The 25,516-nt window shown below is 41.9% G+C and overlaps 1 protein-coding gene across 4 annotated transcripts in view; it reads right to left on the reverse strand.

Annotated features, from left to right (window-relative positions):
* Positions 1-25,516, reverse strand: part of FILIP1 (filamin A interacting protein 1) — a 109,809-nt gene that overhangs the window by 40,415 nt on the left and 43,878 nt on the right. For all 4 annotated transcript variants that reach the window (XM_075747529.1, XM_075747528.1, XM_075747526.1 and 1 more), the window contains 3 exons: positions 24,290-24,568; positions 4,752-4,925; positions 2,421-2,599 (listed from right to left, as the gene is read on the reverse strand). In XM_075747529.1, coding sequence (XP_075603644.1) covers positions 2,421-2,599; positions 4,752-4,925; positions 24,290-24,562 — 626 coding nt within the window. In that variant the 5' untranslated portion in view covers positions 24,563-24,568. The remainder of the gene's footprint in view (positions 1-2,420; positions 2,600-4,751; positions 4,926-24,289; positions 24,569-25,516) is intronic.

Here is a 25,516-nt window from a genome sequence, read left to right on the forward strand (position 1 = left end):
CTGTTCTTCCTCCGGCTCACCCTGTCTCATTAACGTTATAACTGCAAGTGCAGCAGAGTGGCTGACGGGCAAAGTTCACCTCCATGTCCCTTTTCTTTTTCATGGAGACTACATGTCTGCTCAGCTCTTAATAAAATAACCCTCAGGCCTCAAAGCACCACAGTAAGACAAATTATATTTATTGTGGTATTTATAAAACGGGAACGCCTAGGCAGGACCCTGAGAAATGCCTTTGGGCAGGTCAGTTCTCTGTCCCAATATGCAAATTAAGTGAGTATGGGAGGTTTTTGTGTGTTTTAGCTATTGCAACTTAATCTTTCCACTACAAACTCTCTTTTTGACAAAAATCTATTGCTGATTGCCACTGTGGGGCTTTCTCGAAGAAGTAGTCCCATCACCCTCTCTTCCTCTGTGAATATAGCCCTCAAACGATACTACTTCAAGTTTTTAATACGTACAAAGATGTGGGTGCAGCCTCAGTTTCACGTGCATTCAGCAAACAAAGATGAGGGTTGAGATCGTTTAAGACTATACACTAATGAGTGGTTTCCAGCCCATCCTGATTTTGCTAATTTGCTCTGCAAGTGATCTGGGAGGAGGACACTGAAGAGGGAGGAACGTGCGTGCTTGGTTTTCTATGTTTAGCTACATGCCATGTTCTCTCTGCTTGGTCGCTACTAAACTTGAAACGAATTTTCTCATTAGTGCCTTAGACAAACAAAGTGGATTAAATAGCAAACATCAGGTTTCTCGTGTCACTCAACATAAATCAAAAGGGCTTCAGCACTGCAGTTCTTTCCCTGCGGCCACCAGTACAGAGGCACTGGTGACTAAAGCCAGCGGATTTAGTTGCTCTTAAAGATCTGCTTTCAATAGAAGTTCAAACCCAAATTCTCCTTTTTTTTATTGCTGTTTTTCCAAAAATTGTAGAATGTGGAAAAACTGACGTTTAAAAGACATGAAAGAGCAGGAAGAGTATGAGAAAATGCCCACAGAGATGGGACTTGATATCTCAGTAGTAGTAATGTAAGACAGAAAGCTTTTTAATCAGTTCATTGAAGGAAATCAGTTCAAAACAGGTCATAATCTCAGGCTATTCAGATTCATGAGTTGAACTGGAATAATAAGAAGGCAACAATTGTCAAACTAGAGTGAATACAAAATGTAAAGACAAATGTAAATGTTTTTTTAACAACACTTTCACTTTTGAAGCATTTTAGTTGCCTGCATGTCCACACACACACAGATATTCAGCATAGAGAAAAAATAGCATCTATGAGAATCAGATATGAAATTGCTCCTTACTTGGAAATACAACGAATTTTTTTATTTTCTGCTAAGACAATCAAATTGCCAAGATGCAATTTTGTCCTTTAAAGTTTGCCAGTCATCTCAGAAAAGTAGAGAGACAGAAAACCAGGAAATATGGTTGCTGTAGCTCATGTGCCACCTACTCAAAGCTGGCTCTGAACGGAGCTCAGGAAATACGCTAAACAATGTAGCTCCTGGCTTTTTGCAAATGTCTGCCACCGGACTGTGGTTTCCTCAAAAGCATTTCTTCTTTGAACTTGCCTGAAGTATTTTTCTCAGAGCTTTTTTTTTCCCCTAAAAAAACCCACAACCAACCAATGTTGCGGATTGATTTCAGGCAGTTTGGTATGAGTATGAAAATTTCATATTGAAAAACTGAGGCTGTTACCGAGTATTCATTCTTCACCTGAGGTAGGTGCTCTTTCTTTTCTTAAAGACTCAGAGAACAAATTACTCCCACCAGGACAACAAACACTTGAAGAAAAAACCTAGAGCATATGAGCCTGTGAGATAAACGCTGCAGATTAGTCCATCACAGGCTGGGCACGTTTTATAAAACATGAAAATATTTTCTTCCAGGGTAACATAGTTCTTGCCTGAGGCACGTGTCTTCAAAAATATGAAAAATACTGCAAATGGTTTGTGACTTTGCAAACCTAAATGCGAAGGGCATGGCAAGGTCCCTACCACTTGTGTGCCAGTACCCTAATGTGTGTTGTGGTGTTCCTTACCCCGTCCTCCTGCTGTGACAAACAGTGGCCCGTCCTTCACAAAATGCAGCTAAGCAAGCCAGCCCCAAACTTAGCCAACATAAATAACATCTCATCAAAAGCTACCAGGAGGTGAACCCAAAATGGGCATGAGTAATTCAAAACAAATTCATTTCTTAATTCAAGTGCAGACTGCAGGAACATTCAACGGAACTCCTCCAGCTCTAGACTTGCACGGTAATGTACTTACTAATAACATGAGTAGACCGACATTTACGAATGGTTTACACATGAGTTTAGTGTCATTTAAACACAGAAAAGACCAGATCATGTCCCTGCTGAACCAACAAGCAGTGGGACGCTGGGATAGATACTCTTTGCACTGTCTCAGGTACTCACCTCTCCCGCTCCTGTTCCAAGAGGTTGGTAAAGTCATCACTCTTGTTCATGTAATCTGTATGTTTATGTTTCTCATTTTCTAGCTCATAAACTGTGCGGCGATGGCACTTTTCTGCCAATAGGAGCTGTTCCAGCATGCGCCGATATGTCTCTTTCTGCTTTTCTTCAAGTCTGTCCAGCTGGATTGTAGAAAAGGAGAATAGACTGTTTTAAGGGTCTCCTTGCTTACTTCATCTGATTTATTAACCAACAATGTTGTGGTTGGTAAACATGAGTCCCATAATTTTATTTCTTGAGCTTTGCATAAAGCAGTGACTAGAAATAAGAGTAACTGTCCTGTAAAAGTAAGGATTTCTTTGAATGCTGTGTTTGCAATAAACATTTGCATGGTTCTCACATACACAAGGGACAGAACTTTGCTTAGTTTTAGGATAAGAAATAATCTTGTTGCAGTGCAGAAATTCCCCTGCGGCGAGGTGCTGTGCACACTTTCCTCGTTGCACACAGGAAAAGCTGTAGGAAATGTCAGGGCAGGATACGTGCCCCCAGACCCTGGCAGCCTGAGTTCACCCACCTGTATGGGGACTGGACACCTACATGTGGAGCATAAGCTGTAAGCTCAAGGCTGAAATTTGAGTTATGCATCTTCAATGCATCTGTAGGACTGCTGAGATAAAAAGTCTAAACTATTTAGATTCAGCATAGATTTAATTTTACATTACCAAATGCAATTCATTATAAGCCTTAGGGTTTTCCCCTCAGGCTGTTTTTTGACAGAAATTTCTTTCTTTATTAGCCACACTTTACCTTTTTTTTGTCTTCAGGGTTTTTTTATTAATTTAATATGTCAGTTATTATTCAAACAACCACTAAGGCCAGAGAGGTGTGTCTGAAAAGTTGCCAGGGCACTCTGAAGCCACCACAGTTATTCACGTTGCTCCTTCTACTGTTTCTTGGCAGCAGATGACAAACTCCATCCTTGCCCCTGCCAAAGCAGCCTGCAGCCCTGGCACTTCTCTGCTTGCCTTCCCCCGGCACGGTGGCTGGCAGAGCCTGCTCTGCCCAACCTCAGCCCTTTACCCTGCGGGAACTGCATCCTCCTCAGCCTCGGCTGCACAGGGCAGTTGCTGTTTCACAGGGTGCCTCAGCAAACTGAGGAAAATAAGAGAGCAGGAGGACCACGGTGATTTGCTCTCCAGGGGTTGACCATGGCAGTCAAAGCAAAACAGTCGTTGCATTTTATAAAGGAGCCAGGTTGGGTTCAGCCTTTGACAGTAGATCTTTTGCATTTAGGAAATTTCATTACCATCCTAATTTAGGTCCAACATAACCCCTGTGGACCTATGCATGACAAAAGTTTTACATTGAGGTCCCCATCAAATTATCAGCTTCTTTAGACAAAAGCCCTGCTAATCTCTTTTAATCTTGTACAACAGTATTTCATGCATGTTCCCACATGCTAATGTTTGCTTTCCTTATTTGCTATTGTCATAGTTTAGCACAGGCTGAAAAACAGGACAACTATCATCCCAAAATTTCTAGAAGACACTTCAATGAGAATACAGAGGATAAAGATATATTGTGGTAGACACAATTCCTGCTGAAAAACATAAATGTTCTAATAGGAGGAACTATGAAGATTTGGACAGGCACTACAGCATATTATATTGTACGTTGTTGCATGCCCTTTCTCCATGCCCTGAACTGTTCTGAAGCTATAAACATGAGCAGTGGCTGCTTATTTTGGTGTTCATGCTGGCCTCAGACACTCCCACGTCTATTCTGCATTAATTTATTGCTTAGATTTTAAAGCAAGGGATCAAGTCCTACAGGGCTCCTTTAGGGGCTGAACTGACTTTGCAGTCCTAGAGCTTAAGTGATGCAAAATGATTATGGATTTATGATCCCATAAATATGGTCAAAGTAAATCTCTGAAGGTCTTCTACATATGTGATAGGGGTATAGTTGGCCAGGAAAATCAAAGAGTGCTTACCAGTGCTTTGAGTAGTAAAGAGAGGTTGGAGCCTATAATTAAAAGAAATTTAAAAACCAGAAATGTAATACCCAAATATTTTGTTCTCACTTAACAGCACCAGCCCTAAGCAGCATATAAGTTCATTATTGTTTGGGTTCAAACCCAGTGACTTCGCATACAATTTATTCTGCAGTTGAGTGAACAAGAATATTCAATTTTTCTTCGATTTCTTGTCATTTGTACAAATGCTGTGTTACCCTCTTGCATGCTTTGCACACATCCAAATATGTGGAGTCTCAGTTCTGGTTAGGATTCCCCCTGTGCATACATAATGATGTAAATCAAGAAGTTATTACCTCTGAAATTGGTTTCTCATAGACATCTTCCCCTATAGACTTTTCTTGGGCAAGGATGGCATCCCTGTGTAGCACTCGGAGCACGTTCTCTGGAGCTGCAGACCCATAATGAGCTTCTAAAACTTCAGGTTTGGTTTTCTCTGTCTTCAGCATGTGGATCACATCCTCCCTTGCCTGTAACATTGCAAATCACTACCATAAGCCAACCTATTAACCAACAGGGAAAACAGGGAAAATAGGGCATTTCATACATACGGACTGCATACACAAAAATAAAATAAATTAGAATAATGCTGGACTGCCAATGCACATATTAAAACTTTGGGAGATATCAGAGTAAACATGATCTGTGCAATCCAAATGTCATCCTTGTAGGCATTAATTATTCTATTCCTGCCTGTCATTACATTTGAATGCTATGAATTTTTTATCTGGATTGCAACTATAGCCAGGGAACATCATTACTGTTCATATACTTGATCTTATTCACTGCCCATGCTATTCTCCAACTGGGGTAAAGAAATGAGTAGAACAAGCAGCATAAGTAGGCTGAATTAATATTTCTTAGACAGCCTCGAATCAAGTATTTCCTAGTCTTTCCCTACCTGACTTTGTGACTATATATTCTCTTCAAGTAAATTTTAAAATAAAGTTTTCTAACTTTTGATTGTTTAAACAAAGCCCTAGAAACATAGCAGACCCCGGCTAAGTGGTGTAACCAGTGGCAGACCCGAAGAGGCTGAGCAAACCCTCCCAGCAGCAAAGGAGGGCTGCTGATGCTGGAGTGGGGGGCGTACCTGGGAGCAGTGGGGCTGCTGTGGTCAAGGTAGCATGGGTCCCAGCTCCTGCTCCCTGCCCTGGCTGGAAGTCCCCAGTTTCAGGCAGTGCAAACAGCCATCTGAGCATGATGAGACTGCTCTGCAAGGCCACCTGGCTATGAATAAGGGGCATTTTAGGGCCATGCTGTGGACAAATGCTTAATCCTGAGCTCTGTTTCTAATGATACTTGCCCACATCTGTTAAGCCATCTGTAAAATGGGGGCAGGGCACTTGCTTGTCCTTCAAGGCAGATTTATAAGGCCATGATCCAGGGAGGAACTGTAAAAGGTACAAGTTTTTGGTGGGCACAGGGGAGGTTCCAGATTTTCCTGGAGAACATCTCTCCCACAAGCCCAAAGGGATGGGGGGCAGAAGAGTACGGGCAACAATTTTTCTCTTGCCTGCCCTTCTGACACTCAGCCCATGTGAGCTTGAGAAGTTAAGGAAAGGGTCAGATATTTTAGGAAAAATGCCTTACAAATCCTGCCCCTATGTAAGTAATGACTGTTAAGGATTTATGAACTGACCAATGCTTCATGTTCATAATGGCACTCCATATTATCCCTGTAGCAAATCTTAAATCTTTACCCAGTAACACAGAGGCTTTGCAGATCTACAAAACCACCTGCTTTTAAAATGAGCAAGGAAATAATTTCAGGAAATGACAAAGATCCTTTAATTATTTTTTTAAATAAAACAGAATAACATGAAAATAAAAAAAAAGATTAACTTGAGGCAAAGATCATGCCACCCAGTTGAGAATCATAGAATGGAATCATAGAATCATAGAATGGTTTGGGTTGGAAGGAACTTTAAAGACCATCCAGTTCCAACCCCCCTGCCATGGGCAGGGACACCCTCCACTAGACCAGGTTGCCTAAAGCCCCATCCAGCCTGGCCTTGAACACTTCCAGAGAGGGGGGCATCCACAGCTTCTCTGGGCAACCTGTTCCACCCTGTCTCACCATCCTCAAAGAGAAGAATTTTTTCCTAATATCTAATATCTAATCTAAATCTACCCTCTTTTAGTTTAAAGCCATTACCCTTCATCCTATCACTACATGCCTTTGTAAACAGTCCCTCTCCATCTTTCCTGTAGGCCCCTTCAGGCACTGGAAGGCTGCAATGAGGTCTCCCCGGAGCCTTCTCTTCTCCAGGCTGAACAACCCCAACTCTCTCAGCCTGTCCTCATAGGACAGGTGCTCCAGCCCTCTGATCAGCTTCGTGGCCCTCCTCTGGACTCACTCCAACAGCTCCATGTCTGTCTTGCACTGCAGACCCCAGAGCTGGATGCAGTATTCCAGGTGGGGTCTCATCAGAGTGGAGTAGAGGGGCAGGATCACCTCCCTCGACCTGCTGGTCACGCTTCTTTTGATGCAGCCTGTCAAACCAGGATATGGTTGGCTTTGTGGGCTGTGAGTGTACATTCCCGAGTCATGTTGAGCTTTTCATCAACCAACACTTCCAAGTCCTTCTCCTCAGGGCTGCTTTCAATCCATTCCCCACCCAGCCTGTAGTTGGGCTTGGGATTGCGCTGACCCACGTGCAGGACCTTGCACTTGGCTTTGTTGAACTTCATGCGGTTCACATGGGCCCACCTCTCCAGCCTGTCAAGGTCCCTCTGGATGGCATCCCTTCCCTCCAGCGTGTCGACCTCACCACACAGCTTGGTGTCATCGGCGAACTTGCTGAGGGTGCACGCGACCCTGCTCTCCGTGTTGCGACAAAGATGTTAAACAGCTGGTCCCTGAGGAATGCCACTCATCACTGGTCTCCACTAGCTCAATTATAAACAGCTAGATGTAAGAACTTACTCTGTACAACATTTTGTAACCTTAAGTAAAAGCTTTGTGCATGTCTGCAAGATACAAAATACAGACTGGAATGGTATTAATGTTGTTTCAGCACAAGCGTGGGAAAGGTGCATCACTCATGGATGTCAAAACTACAAGTGAATTATGTGGGCTGGTCCCAAAGAGTGCCAAAAAGAGCATGTACACCTCACTACATCATGTCCTGGGAATACGCCACTCTCAGTACAGGAAAAATGTTATTTTAGGAAAGTTTTAGACAGGTTCAAGAATATATCATTTTTTATATCCTTGTAAAAATAACAGTTTTCTTAGTGTCTTTGTTACTATGAGGCCAGTGCTTCTAAATTGAAGAAAAGTCCTTAAAAAGTCTAATAGGATAGCATGGGAGTTTGAGGGGATTTATAAATATCCAGATTTTATGACGTGTTGTCTTAGACCCTTTTAGGAAGAGGGCCATTTGGGGGCCATATCTGTGTCCTGCCCCAGTGAACGAATTTGGTGTCCCACTGTGTGCCTCGCAGCAGGGGCTGCATGCCACAGGCGTGCTCGGGGAGAGCCCTGTGCAATGGGAGCACCCAAAATAGGGGGGTGAGGGGGTAGCCCCCTGCCACCCTGTGCGCCAAGGGCCACAACCAAGCATGCTGAAACCTCGATTCGTTTTGGTCCTTAGCACAGAAAGCATCAGGCCCCATGCACCCCGTTCCTCAGGGACCGGCATACCTCGGACCCTAGGCTATTCAAGAGCAAAGGAGGATGACTTCATTCTCTCCTGTTGAAGCTGTTGGGCCCAGATGGCATAATTAAACATTGACAGGGCCTGGCAGAGCAAACAGAGACAACTTGGGCTTGGTGATTTAACATTATGACTTGGGAGAGCAAAGAGTTGGACTCCAGTCCCTGCAATGGTTATTTAATACTGTGACAGCTGATGGAGGAACCCAACGCTGCTCTTCCCAGCGAGTGCCCGAGCCCCTGTCCAGTTGTGCGCTGCTGTGCATACTTGCTTCATTAATCTTTAATCACTGACAATTAAAATGGAGAAACTTTAGCAGGAGGAAATGAGAGTCCCGGAAACAGCTTATAACTTGCCAGCTAAGAAAGGTTTCTGGAAGCTGTGGGTTTGGGTCCCCCAAGAGCCAGAGGGAGCTGAGTCAGGGGGGTGGGTGATGCTGAATGGAGGAACCAGCACTCCAAGTAGGAAAGAAGGTGCCCAAGCTCAGTTCAGAGCTTTGAAGGAAACGCCTATTCATTGCTTCATCTTTAGAAGGAAGCAGTGACACATTTAGCTCCAGGGCAGGGCTGCCAACCCTGAAAACCCCTCGCTGCAGCCCAAGGGAAGGGTACCCAGCCCAGGGACAGCCTGGGTGGCACCATCCCCAGGGCACAGACAGCTCCCTGCTGACATACCCTTTCTTGGGCACCCCACGCTCTGCAGGCACTCAGGATCTGGATCACATTAGCATGGCAAGGTGCCTTCTGCCCTTTCTGGGCTTGGCCATTGCTCCTATCTTTTCAAGGGTATCAGCTAATTCACCAAGTACTCTGTTTCCATGGACTTATGATAACAGTTTGTGAAAAGCAAACTAACAAACAGACAATTAGGTTGCTAGGAAGCATTGGACCAAAAAAAAGGGGCCTCGTGCTAATAATAAACTGGAGAGAAATATGCTTTTATTTGGTCAGCAACAAGCCCCAGCAAAGGAAGATTCTGAAGTGCAGCTAGCCTAGGACAGAGAGGGGCCAGAGCAACATCCTAACCTCCCATCAGCCTCAGGCTTTGCAAACTCCAGTTAGTCTCTCTGAAACTCCTCAGGATAATATAGAGGGAAGGAGTTGAAACAGCAGGCCTGGCAAGTTGTTTCTACTGGTGGACATCTACTGTAGGTGCCTCCCTTGTCTCAAAGCACAATGCTGTTTAGGATAAATCAAAAGCTAGGAGACAATCACAAGGAGGAGATTTCAAACTTGTACTTAAATGCCAGAGGAAAGTTTTTAGCTGTTTTGGTAGAAGGAACATGGTGTTTGGCACAGGAAAGCCATCTCTCAAGTCTTTTTTGTTTTGTTTTGTTGGTGCTCTGATGAGAGAGAGTATTGAGGCATGAGAAGACCACATATTGCAACAGCTTGTAACACAATGGAACTTATTTGCGTAAGTCCGGAAGACTGCAATTATTCAGAAAAGCTCATTAAAGTCAAGACACAGAATTTAGAAAATACATACATTTACTTGTATTGTTTTTTCATTGCTTAAATTGTCCTATAGAAAACTCCAAGCTAACTATCTATACTGTTCAGATTGTGGGTTCTTGAAAGTAAATAGACTTTTCTGTCAATAAAGTGCCTCCAAGTACTGATTCTCTAAACAGTAAGAACAATGAAGACAGATTAATCAAGAGGCCACTTTTACCTCTTAGTAAAACTCTCAAGGCAAGAATCACAGAAGGCCAGATATGTTGAGAGGTGTTTTTCCACGCTCATTTTCTCCAGGAGCAAAGCATCCTTAGAGACTCCCTGTCCATGAAACTCAACCTTAGAACCATAAAACCATAGAACCATAAAGCCATAGAACTATAGAACAGCCCAGGTTGGAAGAGACCTTAAAAGCTCATCTGGTCCAACCTTTCATGGGAAAGGAAGCCTATATGAGATCATCTAGTACCATGTCCAATTGCATCTTGGAAACTTCCAGTGATGAGGACTCAAGCACGCCCATGGGGAGCTTGTTCCAGTGATTGTGCTCACTGTAAAAAAATTTTCATATGTCAAGATGAAACCTCTCCAGGTGCAACCTGTACCTATTGCCCCTTGTCTTTTCTGTGTGGATCCTTGTGAAGAGAGAGCCTCCATCGTCTTAGTAGCTGCCCTTTAAGTACTGGAATAATGTGATGAGGTCCTCTCCAAGCCTTCAAGATAAAACTTTTCTCCAGGGAGAAAAGACCTAATTTCTTTGGTCTTTTGCTACAGGGCAGGTTCTTCAGTCCTTTGATCATCTTCACGTCCTTCCTTTGGACCTTCTTCAGCTTGTCTGCATCTTTGTTGAACTGTGGGGACCAGAGCTGGACACTGTACTCAGTTAACTCCTTCAGCTGTCCCTGCTGATAGAAGAACTGCAAAGTTGAACTGTATCCAAGCCTTCTTTTATGCTTACTGGAGGCACCAAAATCTAAAGGCTGATGACCTCAGATCTTGAGTATGTCCATGGAGGGGCTGAAGTGCCATGGAGCATTGTTATCCCATGCAGCTTTGCCTGCTCTCCTTTCCCTCCTCTCTACCCACGCACTGATTAGCGCACTTACTTAAGATGTGGGGGTCTGCGTTTCCACCTGGGAAACAGATGATGCTCCCCTGCCCTCAGGACGACATGCTAGCCACCCAGCTGGAAGGCTGAGATGTGAGGCCACTCTTTGCAGGGCTACCCTGAAATACTCATTTTTTAGCAGAATAAAAGAGAAGGGTTTTCTTTTGCTCACTGCGTGCCTAGTAAAATATTTAAATGATATAGAAAGGATATAAAGAGGTCCCTGCATAAAATTGAAACCATTTAGGAAACAATAGCATGACTCTGCTGCTTGTAAAAGGGGACCAGCAGCCTAGCAACCAAATTCTTGGTCAATGGAAAGACTGTTACACAAGCCCGGCGTTCGGAGGTGCTTCCTTCTCGTGCCCTGCCCTGCCAATTTACTACAGTCGTCTCTCCCCATTCCCACAGTCTTTGGCCTCTCCCGTGAGACTGCTAACAAACCCACTAAACGGGGAATTTTTGCCACAGACCATTTGTCACCTGGGAAATGGGACTGAGCTGATCAAACTCCTTTCATATAAAGCATCTAGTAAATCGGAAAAAAATTTCAGTTGTGTTCAAGATGGGCTGAATGGAGTCAAAGTAATCACTGTCAGATAAGAGTGAAATCCAATTCAAGATCTTTTGCTCGTACATCTCCTAAACTCTTCTTAATTTTGCTTGTAAGTAGCCTTCCTGCAAATTCACAATGTGCCTCTCTCTAAATCAGTTACCAGTAACTATTTACTTCATAGCTCCATGTTTGGAGCCATCTAAAATACATCTAACCACTTCAGAGCAATATAAGTACTTCAATAACACGATGAAAGTCCTTTCAATTTATTAAAAGAAGTTTTGAAAATTCAGGAGCAGGAGCAGTGTTTGCAGGGAACGCACTTACACAATATTTGGAAGATCTGATATTTCCAGCTTTTGACTATTTCTTTTCTAGTTATCATGACACTTTGTTACACCTGCACAAGTGAAGGCACCAAGTAATAGAGGTTTAATGTTTATGAACTCATATTTTTCTTGCCAGTGATTAATGGCAAGAAATAACTATCAAACCACAGACAGGAACCTTTACTTCTACTTGTGGTGGTGTTACTTGCATTTCACACAGTTCAGGTTATTTATAGTGCAACAGCTGCTCTGTACTGCATCAGAAACTAGATAAGGTCACAGGTTCTCCATGTAATGTTGTGATCTTACCAGTGGCTGATTTCCTAAGTTCCAGTAGACTTTACAAATGTTTCGCCTAGAACTAATGAACATCATACTGAAAGCATCCTTCTGAGGGGGATCAAGAGGATGTTCTCACGCTGCTTTCTGCGCTATCCAGGACAAGCTCATGCTGTGTCACCGCCAGGGCAGGAATAGTCTTTTTTTCTGAAAATTCCCAACAGAGACCTCAGAAAGTGAATACTACATGTTCGCTTAGTTTACTTTAATGAAGAAAGCATCTTCAGGCAGGTGTACTCAAAAACCTGTACCTGCAAAACCTTCTTAACACTAATCCACTAATCCCTGTTTCAACTCAGTAACTTGCCTTTTTTTCTTACCTTAGGAAGAAATTCAAATAATTAAAAGGAAAATGCACTTTCTTCATTTTGTGTCATGATACTATGAATACAAATAGAGAAAGTAATAAAAATTACCCCTGTTAAAGGCTTGATTCCTCAAACTATCCCTTCAGGTCAGATGTACTCAGTGTACAAAGCATGCTTCGAAGCTGGGAAGTTACTGCACGTTGCATCGTACAAAGGTCCTTTTTGCTAAAAACTCAAATATTTTTCTCTCCTATACCAGATATCTGAAGTAGCCTTGTTTATATCACGCATTTAGTGAATCTAGCCATGCAAAATGCTGGCTAACGACACGTGTACATAGTTTTTATTGCAAGGAAGACTAGGTACAGCAAAGTTTTTTTCTTGCCTTTCATCTTAGCTTAATTTCCTAATACTTGAAACTGTGGCGTTCACTTGCATGAATTTCTTTTAACATTTCTGGACTTGGGCCTATGTATGTGATTTACTTTGGAGGTAAAGAGATGACTTTAGTGATGAAAGTGACCATCAGTGTTTTTGTACAAAAGTTTAGTGAAATATATTTGGAAGTGCAAGTGATCCCTCATGACTCTGGGGATAGGAAACAGAATTGTCCTGTCTTCTCCACACCGTGAAAACTTTCTGGCCATGTAGGAAGCCCTTGGAGCTATACAGTGTATTTCATTTTCTTGTGTGTTATCTTACAGTGATAACACAGAAAGTTCTCCTAAAATCAATACTGGAGGAGAGCCACATGATAGACCAGCTCATCCACTGCACAAACCTTCTGAAGTGGCTCCAGAAGAATTACATCAGAGATTAATTTGGCCTCTTCTTATGTTTAAAAAAGTCCACACTAAAGATTGCAGAGCTGAGGAGAAGCAGCACTGAGCAATGTATTACTTTTTACAGCAAGCTTCGAAACAGATCAAATGAGCACTAGAAGACATCTGTCTGTTATTTCCTGCCCACACAGCTTTGTTCTGCTTTATTGCCAGAGAGCTCCATGGATGATGTCACTTTTTTCTGAAGAAAACAGGCCACCAGAGCCTTTCACTGACATAATTAATTATCTGTAGTCTGGGCCACAGCCAGAAAATTCCCATGGCAAGTCCCTGAGAAGTATTAACTCCACACTGCTTGATGTTTTCAAAATTATTAGGGTCTGAGATATCCTGTCTTGTCTTTTCACACTGAAAAAGTGCTTTGCTCGATATTATTGAACCATGGGACAGTTACTGCAGCATATAGAATTACAGTGTCATGATCCAGTCAGCACAGAGAGACCAATGCGAGGGGTCACTGTCAGTTATGCGCACAAATCTGCACGTTGGGATATGCTCTACATGCTTCAGCAATGCATCACAATGGCTAAACCCACCGTTTTGGGTTTGCCATATCCAGTCATATAGTTTAGGTCTCAGCTAATGTTAACCGTATAATAACAAACATTTTGCACATGACCTGAAGCCTGGCAGCAAGCAGATACCACAGATTGATCCAACCAGCCAGCAGGGAGAGGAAGGAACATCTGTTAAAAGACCTTTTTGGACACCTGAGCAGGAAAAATCATTAACAACAGCGTGCGAATGACTGCATTCACAGTTCAAGGCTGGTATGTGGCTGCGTGATGCAGTGTGCATCCTCACAAATGAGGTAATTAGCAAAGCAACTTTAGGTCTTTTCTCTGATCAGCACTAGTCACCACAATACTCGCAAAGGCAGAGGAGAGCTCCCTGGTTCAGGTACTCCAAATCAGACGTGAAAACCCAAATGACTAAGTCCCTATTCTGGTTTATTCATGCTAAGGAAATGATCTGCAGCTTTCCATATCCCAGGTGAATGGCCAGTCATGAGTTACTATAGCGGTATAGGAAGTCATTAAAATTGTAGCACATTTCCCACACATTGAGGTGTTTTTATATTGCTGGACTCATGTAGTAAGTTGACATGTTCTTTTTGTAACTACGACTTATTTTGTGATCAGTTAGCACCTCTTTAAAAGGAAAAAAAGATGACTAATGAAAGGTTAATAACAGAAAAAGCATTTATTTTCCTCTATCTTGTCTTATCATGTGCCCCTTAGTCATATGTTAACCAGTCTGGACCAAGACTCAAGAGATCCATGTTCTGTTCATGGACCTCTTCTTCATGCTTCACACATAAAGTTAACCTCACCATGCTCCAATTCCCTTCCTAAAGGAAATAATACTTCCTGATGAATGCTATCACATTTAGTTCATAAGTATATATGAGATCTAGGTACTAACGCTATGAATACTACAAAAAATATGGCATTCTGACATCAATATAGTTGTTCTCCTATTCGTTTTCCCCCATTCGTTATGTTCTTTTATTTCCCTCATGTTTATGTACTTCTATACTATCATCCAATTTGTCGAAATCCATTGGAAACTAAAAAGTATCTTAATTAGACATGTAACTCAGCTTGTCTAAATTGCTCTGTGAAAGTGCTTCATTGACTGTATAAGGAACTGAAGCATCTGAAATTAGGTGCTCTGACCTGAACTTCAGGGAGGCACTTGAAGCTTCTGGCTTAAGTACCCCCTCTCCAAGCGGAACAAACCTGCCCAGGTATTTTTTTCCAGAGTGATCTAGCTGTCTTCTGGCAGGAATGAGCATGTGTGGAGCGGGACAGAGCAAGAGACAAGTTGGTGCCAGAGGGGCTGTAGCCGTCAGGATGATGAAGCTCAGAGGAAATCCTTCTGCCTCCTCTGAGGAGATGAGAGAATAACTCAGAGCGGGATACCAACAGACATTAAGTGTGTATACATATGTAATAAACTGTATACACAACTTTCTCTTGTCCAAGCATTTTGCTGGCTTCATCAAACTGTTTTTCAGTGCTCTGTGCTACATGGATATGCATTCAAGTTACTGATGACTGATGAATGGGCAAGAACAGTAGGACTGCATTACAGCGAGCACTTATCAGCGTAGCCAATTACTTGAACAGAGGAGTTGTCAGAGGAAACAAGGGAAGTGGTGCAAACTCTTAGAGTGAAGTAACTTAGAGAAGGCAGGCAACGAAAGGTGCAGAGCGAGATCTCCCAGCCATGACCACGATGCCCTCACAGCCTCCTGCTGTCTCTGAAATCCCCCTGATCCTCCCCAATGTCTGTCCTTCCCCTCATTCTCCCCAAGACCCACTTGGACATCCTCTCCCCTCTCCATCCTCCCATGGCATTCCCAGGAATGACTCTGAAGCCCTTTCAAGATGCCATTTTGCCTGAACTGCTGAGACTGCCTGACCAATACTGAGGAATGGGTTTTCATTATGAAGCTGACTGACCACATCAATACTTCTGCTTCTGACTTGTTTAAATGTGAAGGTGACAAATGCCTGGAAGTTACCACGCAATTGTACTCATTTTGCTGGCATGGAAGAATTGATCCTAATTTTTTTGCAAAGAAAAACAATCATTTCCAGGATGAGACAGACTTCACTTGCAAAATTCAAACCATTCCTGTCTTAGGAAAGAATTTCCCTTCACAGTGTCTCAGCAGTGCCTCATTTTGGGTGCCGCATGTGCGCAGACCTCAGAAATAAGTCACTGGGGTCATTGGTTTTTTTTTTGGACATCATGCAAAATTCTACACTGGAGCCAGCAATTTCATAAAGATGTGGCAAGACACCGGATGTTCAGTAGGGCCAGCAGTTTTCTGTGTGAAAATGGTACATTTCTCTCATTTTAGTCAACCAATAGGTGGAGCCTTTAACCCTACAAACAAGACACTTTCTCAGATAGCCATGTTCTCACAATTATTATATAAAGATTTATATTTGCTTTTATTTAAGCTCATTTTGGATGGAAAAGAATCCGTTTTGCTCTCAAGAGCTTATCTGATCCTCAGCTGGAGAGCAGGAGACACAAACCTAATAAATACACAATTGGAGCAACAAAGTTAATAAAAACAGACTCAGCTACAGCGGCAATGTTAAATTAACAACTGGTGACTCAGAGTACTGGACAGCATTATGACACATAAGACATATGCTCATTGCAAGCTCTCTCAAGAATCCCAGATATTTTAAAGCCAGAGAGTCCATGCATCTAGCATCTATTCCAAAAGGGTTGGCCATGTCCTCTCCCACCGAGTGAGCCTTCTCTCAAGAAAATGAGACAAGATATAAGCTTTCTCATTACTGTTGTACTGAGTATACAATATCTATTATGTATATGGGGAAAAAAAAGAGTCAAACGACATCATTTGATTAAAATTATTTTTAAAAGTTTTCAAAGGAGGATCAGTTAAAGACACTGATCCCAATGGGGACAAGACCAAAACTTAAAAGTTGATTGGGGGCAGTCCTTCCTGTTCTGTTTTGGACAGAAGACCAAGAATTTTTAAAAAAATATCCAAGTTGTTCATACTCTTCCCCCGACTCTAGATGAGATGTTCAATGGATCAGATACACCTGCCCTTTCCCTTCTGACCCTCCAAGCCTAAATAACATGATAGATGTAGCTCTGTGCAGTACAGCTCAGGCATTAACAGAAAAGGATGCTAAAATGTCCTTGTGAAAGAGATTTTCAGCCTACAGATGTCCAGTGACAGTGACATTTTATTGAGGATAATTACTTTGAAAAACATATAACTCTAAAGCAATTTTATTACCAAAGAGATGGCTATCATCACTCTGGTTGATAGTATGTCTGCCCTTAATTTCAGAGGGAGCAGGAAATTGCCAGAATGGCACAATTTGACTACATTTCAGTATACTGCCTTTTTTTGTGTATGTGTGTCTTCCCCCCCCCAAAAAAAAAAAAAAAAAAACCAGCAGGGTTCTATTTTAAAATCCATGATGTCCATGATTCTGGGACTTGCTAGACAAGCCCTGCTTACTTCCCATGGTATCCCACACTTTGCACAGCAATGATTGCAAGCTACAGAAAAAACATACTACTCTGGAAAAAATTCATCTCTGGTTATAAATTATTCAGTGAAAATAGAAGAGAGCATTTGTGGTCTGAAGTCTATCCTAACTTAATTTTTTTGTCCTACAAAAGTCTGCTTCACCAGGAAAACACAAACAAATGAACAAGGGGTCAGTCAGAAAGGAGAGAATTTTTTAACTCATTGCACTGATATTCTTATGGCAGACATTTTCAGGGATTAGAGCCTCAAAGACTCTCACTTTGCCACAGTGTGGATACCATCTTTCTCTTCATTGTCTTGCCTTTTCTATGTCCCTTTTCCATGTCTCTAGCTTGGCTCCATTTATCACTGTTGTATTTCCCCTTTCCTTAAGCTCTTTTTCTTCCATTGCCCAACCTCTTTCCTCTCATTCCATTCTCCTTAAGTCACCTCTCCCTCCTCACATTAACCCTTTCTTCTCTTTTTTCCTGTAGCTCTGTACATGCCCACATTTTTCTCTTGGGGAATTTGAATTTCATCTATATGATATGCTCAGAAAATCCTAAACTATTTCAATCTAATTAACAAGACTTCACACTTAGAAACACTTATGCAAAGCTACTCTACATGTACTTTTCTCTGGCTCTACCTATTCTTTCCACTTTAGCTCCTCTTCAGCTTCTCAAACTGTGAGATTTTGCTAATGACCATTCGGAAACTCCTCCTCTTCAGTCTGTTATGTACTCTTTCCTCCATGGCTGAGGTATCTTGTCCCAACTTTCTCCTCTCACTTTAATATTACCCGAAAGAAACAGGTCTGATTTCCACCCGCCTATCTATCCCATATTCCTCACTTGATCTTTCACGCAGCTCAATATTTAATAATATTAATGTAAGAGTATGGTGTTTTTAGCTAAGCAATACCCAGGTGGCTATCACAATGTTGTTTCAACATCTCAGGAAAGTCAAGTTTGAAACAAAAACAGTTCAAGGCACTACATGAGAGTTTACACATTGCAGCAAGAGGAAAAAGAGACAGAGAGAAAAACATCACAACCACAATGTCAAACTCTTTCACTTATATCAATCAGACTGACAAGTGATGGGAAGGCCAAGTAAAGCCATGTCAGCACAGAAAGAGGAAATGAAAAGGATGTGGCAAGGCTAGCACGGCAGAACGAAGGCTCAGAGGGTGTGAGATTGCTGTCTACAAACACATCAGGCATTAAACAGCAGGGAGAGAAGTAGGCTTTTCAAAACACGATCGATGTATCGCACAATTTAATGAAGGTTTCACTAGACATAATTACAATTGCACTAGAAATTAAAAGAGAGAAATTTGCTAAACAATAAAGCTTTTCAGTTCTGGAACTGTTTTCCCATAGGAGTAGTCAAGGTAAACAACCTTCCTAATCTTAAAACACAGCTTGATAAATTCATGAGAAAGGTTAAATGAAGTGATTGCCTAAAGAATTAGCTGCTGGGACTTCATTTACACCAGATCTTCTACAATTTTATGTCCAGGATTCTCAGGAAAAGGGGTCAGTCAATGCATCTGCAGTATGAGGATCATAGAATCATAGAATCACAGAATGGTTTGGGTTGGAAGGGACCTTAAAGATCACCTAGTTCCAACCCCCCTGCCATGGGCAGGGACACCCTCCACTAGATCATGTTGCCCAAAGCCCCATCCAACCTGGTCTTGACCACTTCCAGGGATGGGGCATCCACAACCTCTCTGGGCAACCTGTTCCAGTACCTCACCACTCTCACAGCAAAGAATTTCTTTCTAACATCTAATCTAAATCTAAAGGATGAAGAAAGCCTGAGTTAGGAAGTGATAAAAAGGTAGAATAAGGGAAAAGGCCACAACTAGAGAAATAAAGGAGGAGGGAAGGAAAGCTGAAGAACGAGGGAAAGTTAGATCTTAGGAAAGAGAACAGAATAGAATGATTATAGCATAAAATGTATTAATAAAATATGTAGCTATACAAAAAAAATGTAAGTAGAATGCAGAAAAATGGAAAGAGTAGAGAAGTTTCCTTTTCTTTCCATTTGCAAAGCTTTGTTTTCTCATAGAAAGACAGATGGTAAAATGCTAATATACCTTTAAAAATGTTAGAACTCGATAGGTAGTATATCACCTATACCCATGTGGGTACCTGTTAATCGAGTTTGTTAAGAGAGAGGATTTCCCTTGTGGCAGGATATACAGCCACTGTTATCTAGGTGTTTCATAAGGACCTTACCAGAGAGAACAAAACACACAGCCCTCACCCACCTCTGCTAAACCTTCCCTCATACACTCAGGTCAAGAAGAAAGTCTTGCAGTCCACCTGAAGGCGAGCTCCTCCTGGGTCTGTGGTATGAGAGATCTCCTTCCCACCACGATTACTCTGTTTCAACCATCAGCAACCAGCCCCCCGTACCTGCTCTGCAACAACCCTTCCGGCAGCTGATGAAGCCACCAGTGCAATCTGCAGTTTGGTAATCAGTGGCACAAATGCAATTAACCTACTAACCCCAGGCTGGCAGTCTTAATCCTGGAATGATGTTTTCACTAGCAACGTCATCAGAGAGACCAAATCAAACAGGCCATGATGAGAAGTGTTGGCTTCAAGCTAGGACCAGAGATAAAGGGGGAACACACCTTGCTTTGGGGTGCATCATGTGTTGCTCCTCAGGCAAGGGGAAAAATCCTTCCTGGGGAGCTATCGCTCTGGCGCCTTGAGCGAGTGCTCAAATTAACCATTAAATGCAGTCTTAAAAAATACAGATTAAAGGAAAGGGCTTTAACAGTAGATCCATTTGGTCTCTCCTCTTGAAGGAGGGATGCTATGCAAACAGGTTTACCTCTGAATATCTGCTACACAGTGTTTCCCTTCAAAAGTCAGTCCAAACTCAGTGTTACATTAGACCATTTGGAAGTCTGAAGACTTCTCAGGAATTGTGGTTTATGATTAATCTATATATAACTTGTATATTATAAATACTGTTCTCCAAGACATCACATTTCACATATTGCCCATCCACATCCTCAGGCCTGCAACCGAGGAAACATACAGCTGATGATACCTTAACATATATTTCGTTTACACCCCATGGTTGCCCAGCTCTAAGGAGCAGAGCTCTGCTCCTCCACAATGCCAGGCTCTCAGAAAACATTTCCCTCAGCCCTAAAGCATGCAAGGGGCCTCGACAGGAATGGGTGGCTGAGCTGCAGAGGATGAATGCCATTTCTGCACTGGAGAAACACAGTAAAACACTGACTATAATAAAGACCTTGAGTGGATAAGTGGCTCCTATTTAAATTGGTGTGAAATACAGGAACCTGTCTCCCAAGCTTAAATTGTCATCTGGCAATAGGCACAGAACCTGGCTAAGTAGTTATTTTTCTTGATAAACCCAGTGATTTGTAGCAGGGTGCTGTCTTCGTAAATGTACTTGTATTATTGTGGGGGTTTTTTTCCAAACATGCAATAGAAGAGTGAACGGTAAACATGTATGAATACTGCTCCTCATTTCCTTTTGGGCCCCTAATCAGGAAATGTTGAAAATCAGTGTTGGTGTTGCTGGAGATTAATGGCTGCTGCTCAGACAGTGTACAGGGAATATATTCCTGCCAGGACAAATGCATAGGCCATTGGACAAAAATCTGTGAACCACAGATAGGATTATATCATCATAGTAAAGATGTTACTATATCATCATTGTAAAGATGCCTGTGTTGCTCTGTAATTAATAATATTCACATGCTGGTTTGACTGAAATCACTGTAACAACCAGGCAAATTAATGCCATGCCTTCATGGTCCAATTTATTCTACTGGTGTTTGAAGTTTTCTTTTCAAATCAGTTTTGCAGTATTTAAAAATCAGAATTTTTCCCCAGGTATAAGAAGAAATAATTTATGGATTTTTTGCCCACTTTACATTCAATATATGTTTAAAGACGATGTAATCACTGGTTTTTTATATGAGCAGTGAGATCTCATAGAGAAAAGACACTCCACTGAGCTATAAAGCCTTTAAAATCAATCCCTGTCATCAGTTCATTCGTTTCCCACTCTCCTTCAGAGAGGTTGTACTTAAGAGCTCTCCTGCCATGTATATTGGGATACATTTTCATCGCTGCAGCTTCTGTATGCTTTTTCTCCCCTTTTGTTTTCTTACAAAATAAGGCCTAGGCTATGGTGACCTCAGCCGTTTATGAAAACCTTTCCTTCTCTATATTCAGTAAGTGCACAGTGCCCAGCCAGGAAATCTGACGACAGGCAGAGCTGAGTCCAACTCGGCCCTGGAAGCTAAGGCACATGCAAGCTACCTGAGGTCATTATAATAAAAAAAACCCCAAAACCCCAAACAAAAAAAACCCCAAAACAAAAAACAAAACCCAAAAAACCCAAACCAATGACAAAAAAAATGAAGACATAAACATCACTGCTAGGGCATGTCTCCATTGTTTACTGGCATGTTCATCTTCAAAATGAAGAGCTGGGAGGTCAAGTCCCAAAGTAAGGACTCAAAACAGATACCAACAGCAACGTGGCATGTGTCTACGTTTGCTATGCTGTTAGATTACGTGAACAGGGAACTAAGCACAGGAAGCATATATATACATTACCAGTTTACCCTGCTAACCCCGTGGTTGTCATGACCAGATTACTTCCCGTGGCTGAGCTCGCTGTTTGGGGTTTACAAGGTAGCGACACCCTGCTCTGCATTTGGCAGTGCAGGCATAAGATCCCCCTTGCTCATGGCTGCTGAGTAAACAGTCATGGTATTTTATCCCATTTTGTTCTTCAAAAAATATCAGATCTTCCTACAGGTACAGCCAGCTGTTATTCTCAAAACAAAATTTTCTTACATATGCCTATATAATGTTTGCTTTGCCAGCATTGAAATGGCTTCAAAATAAACCCACAGTCTGATTTGTCAGTCCAACAAAACGCCAGCCAGCCACCAGAGATGTCCGAACAGATCTGAAACTGAAAAGCCACGAAATGACTCAGTGCATTAGGTCACTGTGACAGCCAGGAGGTAATACAAGAGTATTTACTTTGGCTGGAGTCTTCCTTGGCTCATCTTCATTTGTAGCGTCAAAGCCAGGCTCTCATCTCAAGCCAAAGTGCTGTAGCTTGCCCACTTCAGTAACGGTTCAACACAGGTACCAGGTAAATAAACCAAAACGGGGGGGTGTGTTTAAATGAAATTAAAAACTCCTATAGATTTAAAAGAATAATGATTCTCTTCCCTGCCTGGCAGTAAAGAGCAGAAGGAAAGATTCACTCTATGGCTACGAGCATGGTTGCCCTCGCAATCTTCTCATGATGCTGGGAAGCTTTAGCAGAGCCTAACATCTCGGGGGGGGGGGTGTCTGTATGTAGAACTAACCCTAAAAATATTGTTCAGGACAATGGGAATATCATCTTGGTGAGGATTTTTAGCCCACATTACAACGCAGGTGGCAGCTATCCCCACTGTTCCTATAGGGACAATGAGAACATGGGCAGTCCTTTAAAGGTTGTGTAACTCCCCCACAAAGTAAAAGACTACGGTGAAGAGCCACATTTCCGTGTATTGAACAGGAGAATTACTCAGAGGTAAAAGTAAAGACCACATTTATTGCCACCCAGGAAACGTCAGTGACTTTCTTTGCCTCCCCTTTCCAGACCGCAAAGGTGACTTTAGGGTAAATCTTTCTGCACAACATGAGCATGATACATTTCTAGTGAGGTTTGGCTCTATTCAGCACTGAAGCTGCATGCTGGCTCCGTCTTTTAGGAAATGACGTATACAAGCTTTTGTACAAGGTAAAACGAAGCACTATAAAAATGGATACTGTTCTGTAATGATTTTTTTTTTCCTTTGCAAAATTGCATTCAACAGATTTTCTTGCTTTTTTCCAGTTTTTCACTGCAAAATGACCATTCTCTGTCTTTATGACAAAATGATCTAGTTTGAAAGCATATTGCCTGCAACTCAAAAGTACTTTCTGACAAACTGAAGGTGAATTAGGTACAGGAAGAGTGATACTTAGTGATAATTAATGAGATGAAATCTCAGAGTTGTGGTAATGGTGCAACTCAAGTGACTCCTATACCAAAGAAATTAACAAAACAATTGCTTCTTGTAATCAGATAAGATGGTGACGAGTCCAAAATGAAAGTAAAAATGTTATGGACATGGGTTTCAGGGAGAAAGAAAAGCCTTATATGAAATGCTAAATAATGATGGTTAATTGGAACAAAGGAATTGAGACAAAATGTTTTCACACAGGTTGGGCAGGTGTCCATAGGTTCAGTGAAAAATATCACTAAAATGCAAACAAAAGAACGTATAAATTTGTCAGGCAGCCTTACCGCAAAAGGAGATAAGTTTTGAGAAGTCGGAAGTCTTCATAGTGACTTTTTGACATACCACGTTTCAGCTCTTTATTTTGAAATTCCCTGAATGCTGACACTCCTGAGAGCCCAATGATTTATTAGCATTACAGAGAATCCTCAAAACTGGATGGACGTTTCGGGGGATGAGTTAAGCACAAAATCAGGCTGTCTGCCATCAAGGACTTACTACTGGGCTGAATAAACATGCAAACCAGGACAACTGAGAAAACTTTCAAGCGAGCGCTGCCCCAAGAAATAAAGCTCACGGGTCTTTGCCAGGCGGGGAACGTGCAGAGCACTGGAGGCCAGGCAGGCCAGGCAGAGCCTTGGCTGAGCCCTGAGCAATATCTGAATATGCAGAAGGTCCAGGGGCCATCTTAATACTTTTTCAGTATTGCTGGCTTGCAGATATGTCTCTTGAATATTTGCATTAACAATTGTAATTACACTCACTATATTTGCTTGTCTTTCCCCTCCTCCTAGCCTGCCCACCCCTCCCCCCCGCCCCAAACTGATTCCCCTGTGGTTGTTTTCTGCCTCTTTTTAAGTGTTCAAGACCTGGAGATCTCCCTTTCTTCGTCAGTTCTGACCAGTGTTTATAATTTCTTTTGCTTTGGTAGCTGCAGATAGAGATGGTAAATAAAGTAGTACTTAAAACTATGACTATCCTGTTAAATACCAACTACCACTGCTCTCTCCTTATGGTCCTTTGCCTTAAATTTGCATGTCCCTGTCAGCTGAGCCCTATGCTTTTTGGACAGCATAAAATATATAGGTAGCTAGAAAATATAGTTTAAAAGATGTTTAATTTACCTGTAGTTCTCCTTCCATTATGCTGAGGAGTTTTATCAAGTCCTCTTTAGAAAGCTCTATGGACTTCTTGTTCTTTCGTTCAGTAGGTCCAGGTGATTTTGAGTGCCGTTTGACAGTTGCTGAAACCATGACCTCATCTTCCTTCCGATGAGGTTTGTTCTTTTTCTTGGCATCCTCCTGAAGTTTTTCATTCTCTGCATGGCTGATGACAGGCTTGGAACTGGAGAAGTGCCCGTTAGACGAGCTTTCTCCGCCTTGGTTTCGGGATCTCATCCCTACCTAGAAAGAAACAAACATAAAGATGCATTTATAAACAAAATTACTTACAAAAAGCCACAGTGGAAATACTGCCTTTTGGAAGAACAACACTCTTCTAAAAACTGAAAAACAGTGTCATGCTCAAGAGAAAGCTCAACCATTTCAACAACTCTGTGTGTGGCAGACAGTGAATCCAGGATATTAATAATAAATTTAACGGAGTCCTAAAGTAAAGGTAACCATCTTTTTCAGCATGCCAAGATGCTGATATGAGTTTAAATGTATGGAACTAAAAAGTTATGTAGGAAAATGATAACATTTTCCAGTGTTCCTTTTCCTTCAGTCAACATTTTGATTACTCACAATTTATCACTACATAACAAAGCAGGTTGTTAAGTAGATCTTATTTTAACACGAGGTTTACTTGAGAGACAGAAATGCAATGTGGAGTGACAATCCATGACAAACAAAGGTCACTCCATAGTTTCCCTGAGTGAAGAAATGGTTTTATTACAGGTAACCAAGAAAAATGGAAAATGCAGACTAAATCAAGTGGTAAATTCCATCTTAAGCTAAATACTGTGTGAGATTATTAGACAGTAAGTGCCATACAGGAAAGTTGAAAAGAAGCTTGAAAAAAGAGCACAGAGGTCATGAAACCTCTACGAGGTAAATGTGCAAGACCAACACAGTCCTTCCAGAAGATTCAGGGTTTCTCCAAAATGTCAGGTCATGGTTATTGAATGCTCACATCTCTGTCCTCTTAAGCATCTACCCTGTGGTCTTAGACTATGTGTATCCCAGGAAATTAAACAGTGACAACAAATGTTCCAGAGCTCTGGCACTTGACCTACTGTATTGCTAAATTTTTAGCACATTCCTTGGCACACTTCTGGTCCAGGCTAACTACCACTCTCCCAACCAGTTCCTGGGCACAATTCAGGAATTAACCCAGGTTGGGTCCAGATG

Source organism: Balearica regulorum, chromosome 3 (genome assembly GCF_011004875.1).
Source record: "Balearica regulorum gibbericeps isolate bBalReg1 chromosome 3, bBalReg1.pri, whole genome shotgun sequence".
Taxonomy (NCBI): domain Eukaryota; kingdom Metazoa; phylum Chordata; class Aves; order Gruiformes; family Gruidae; genus Balearica; species Balearica regulorum.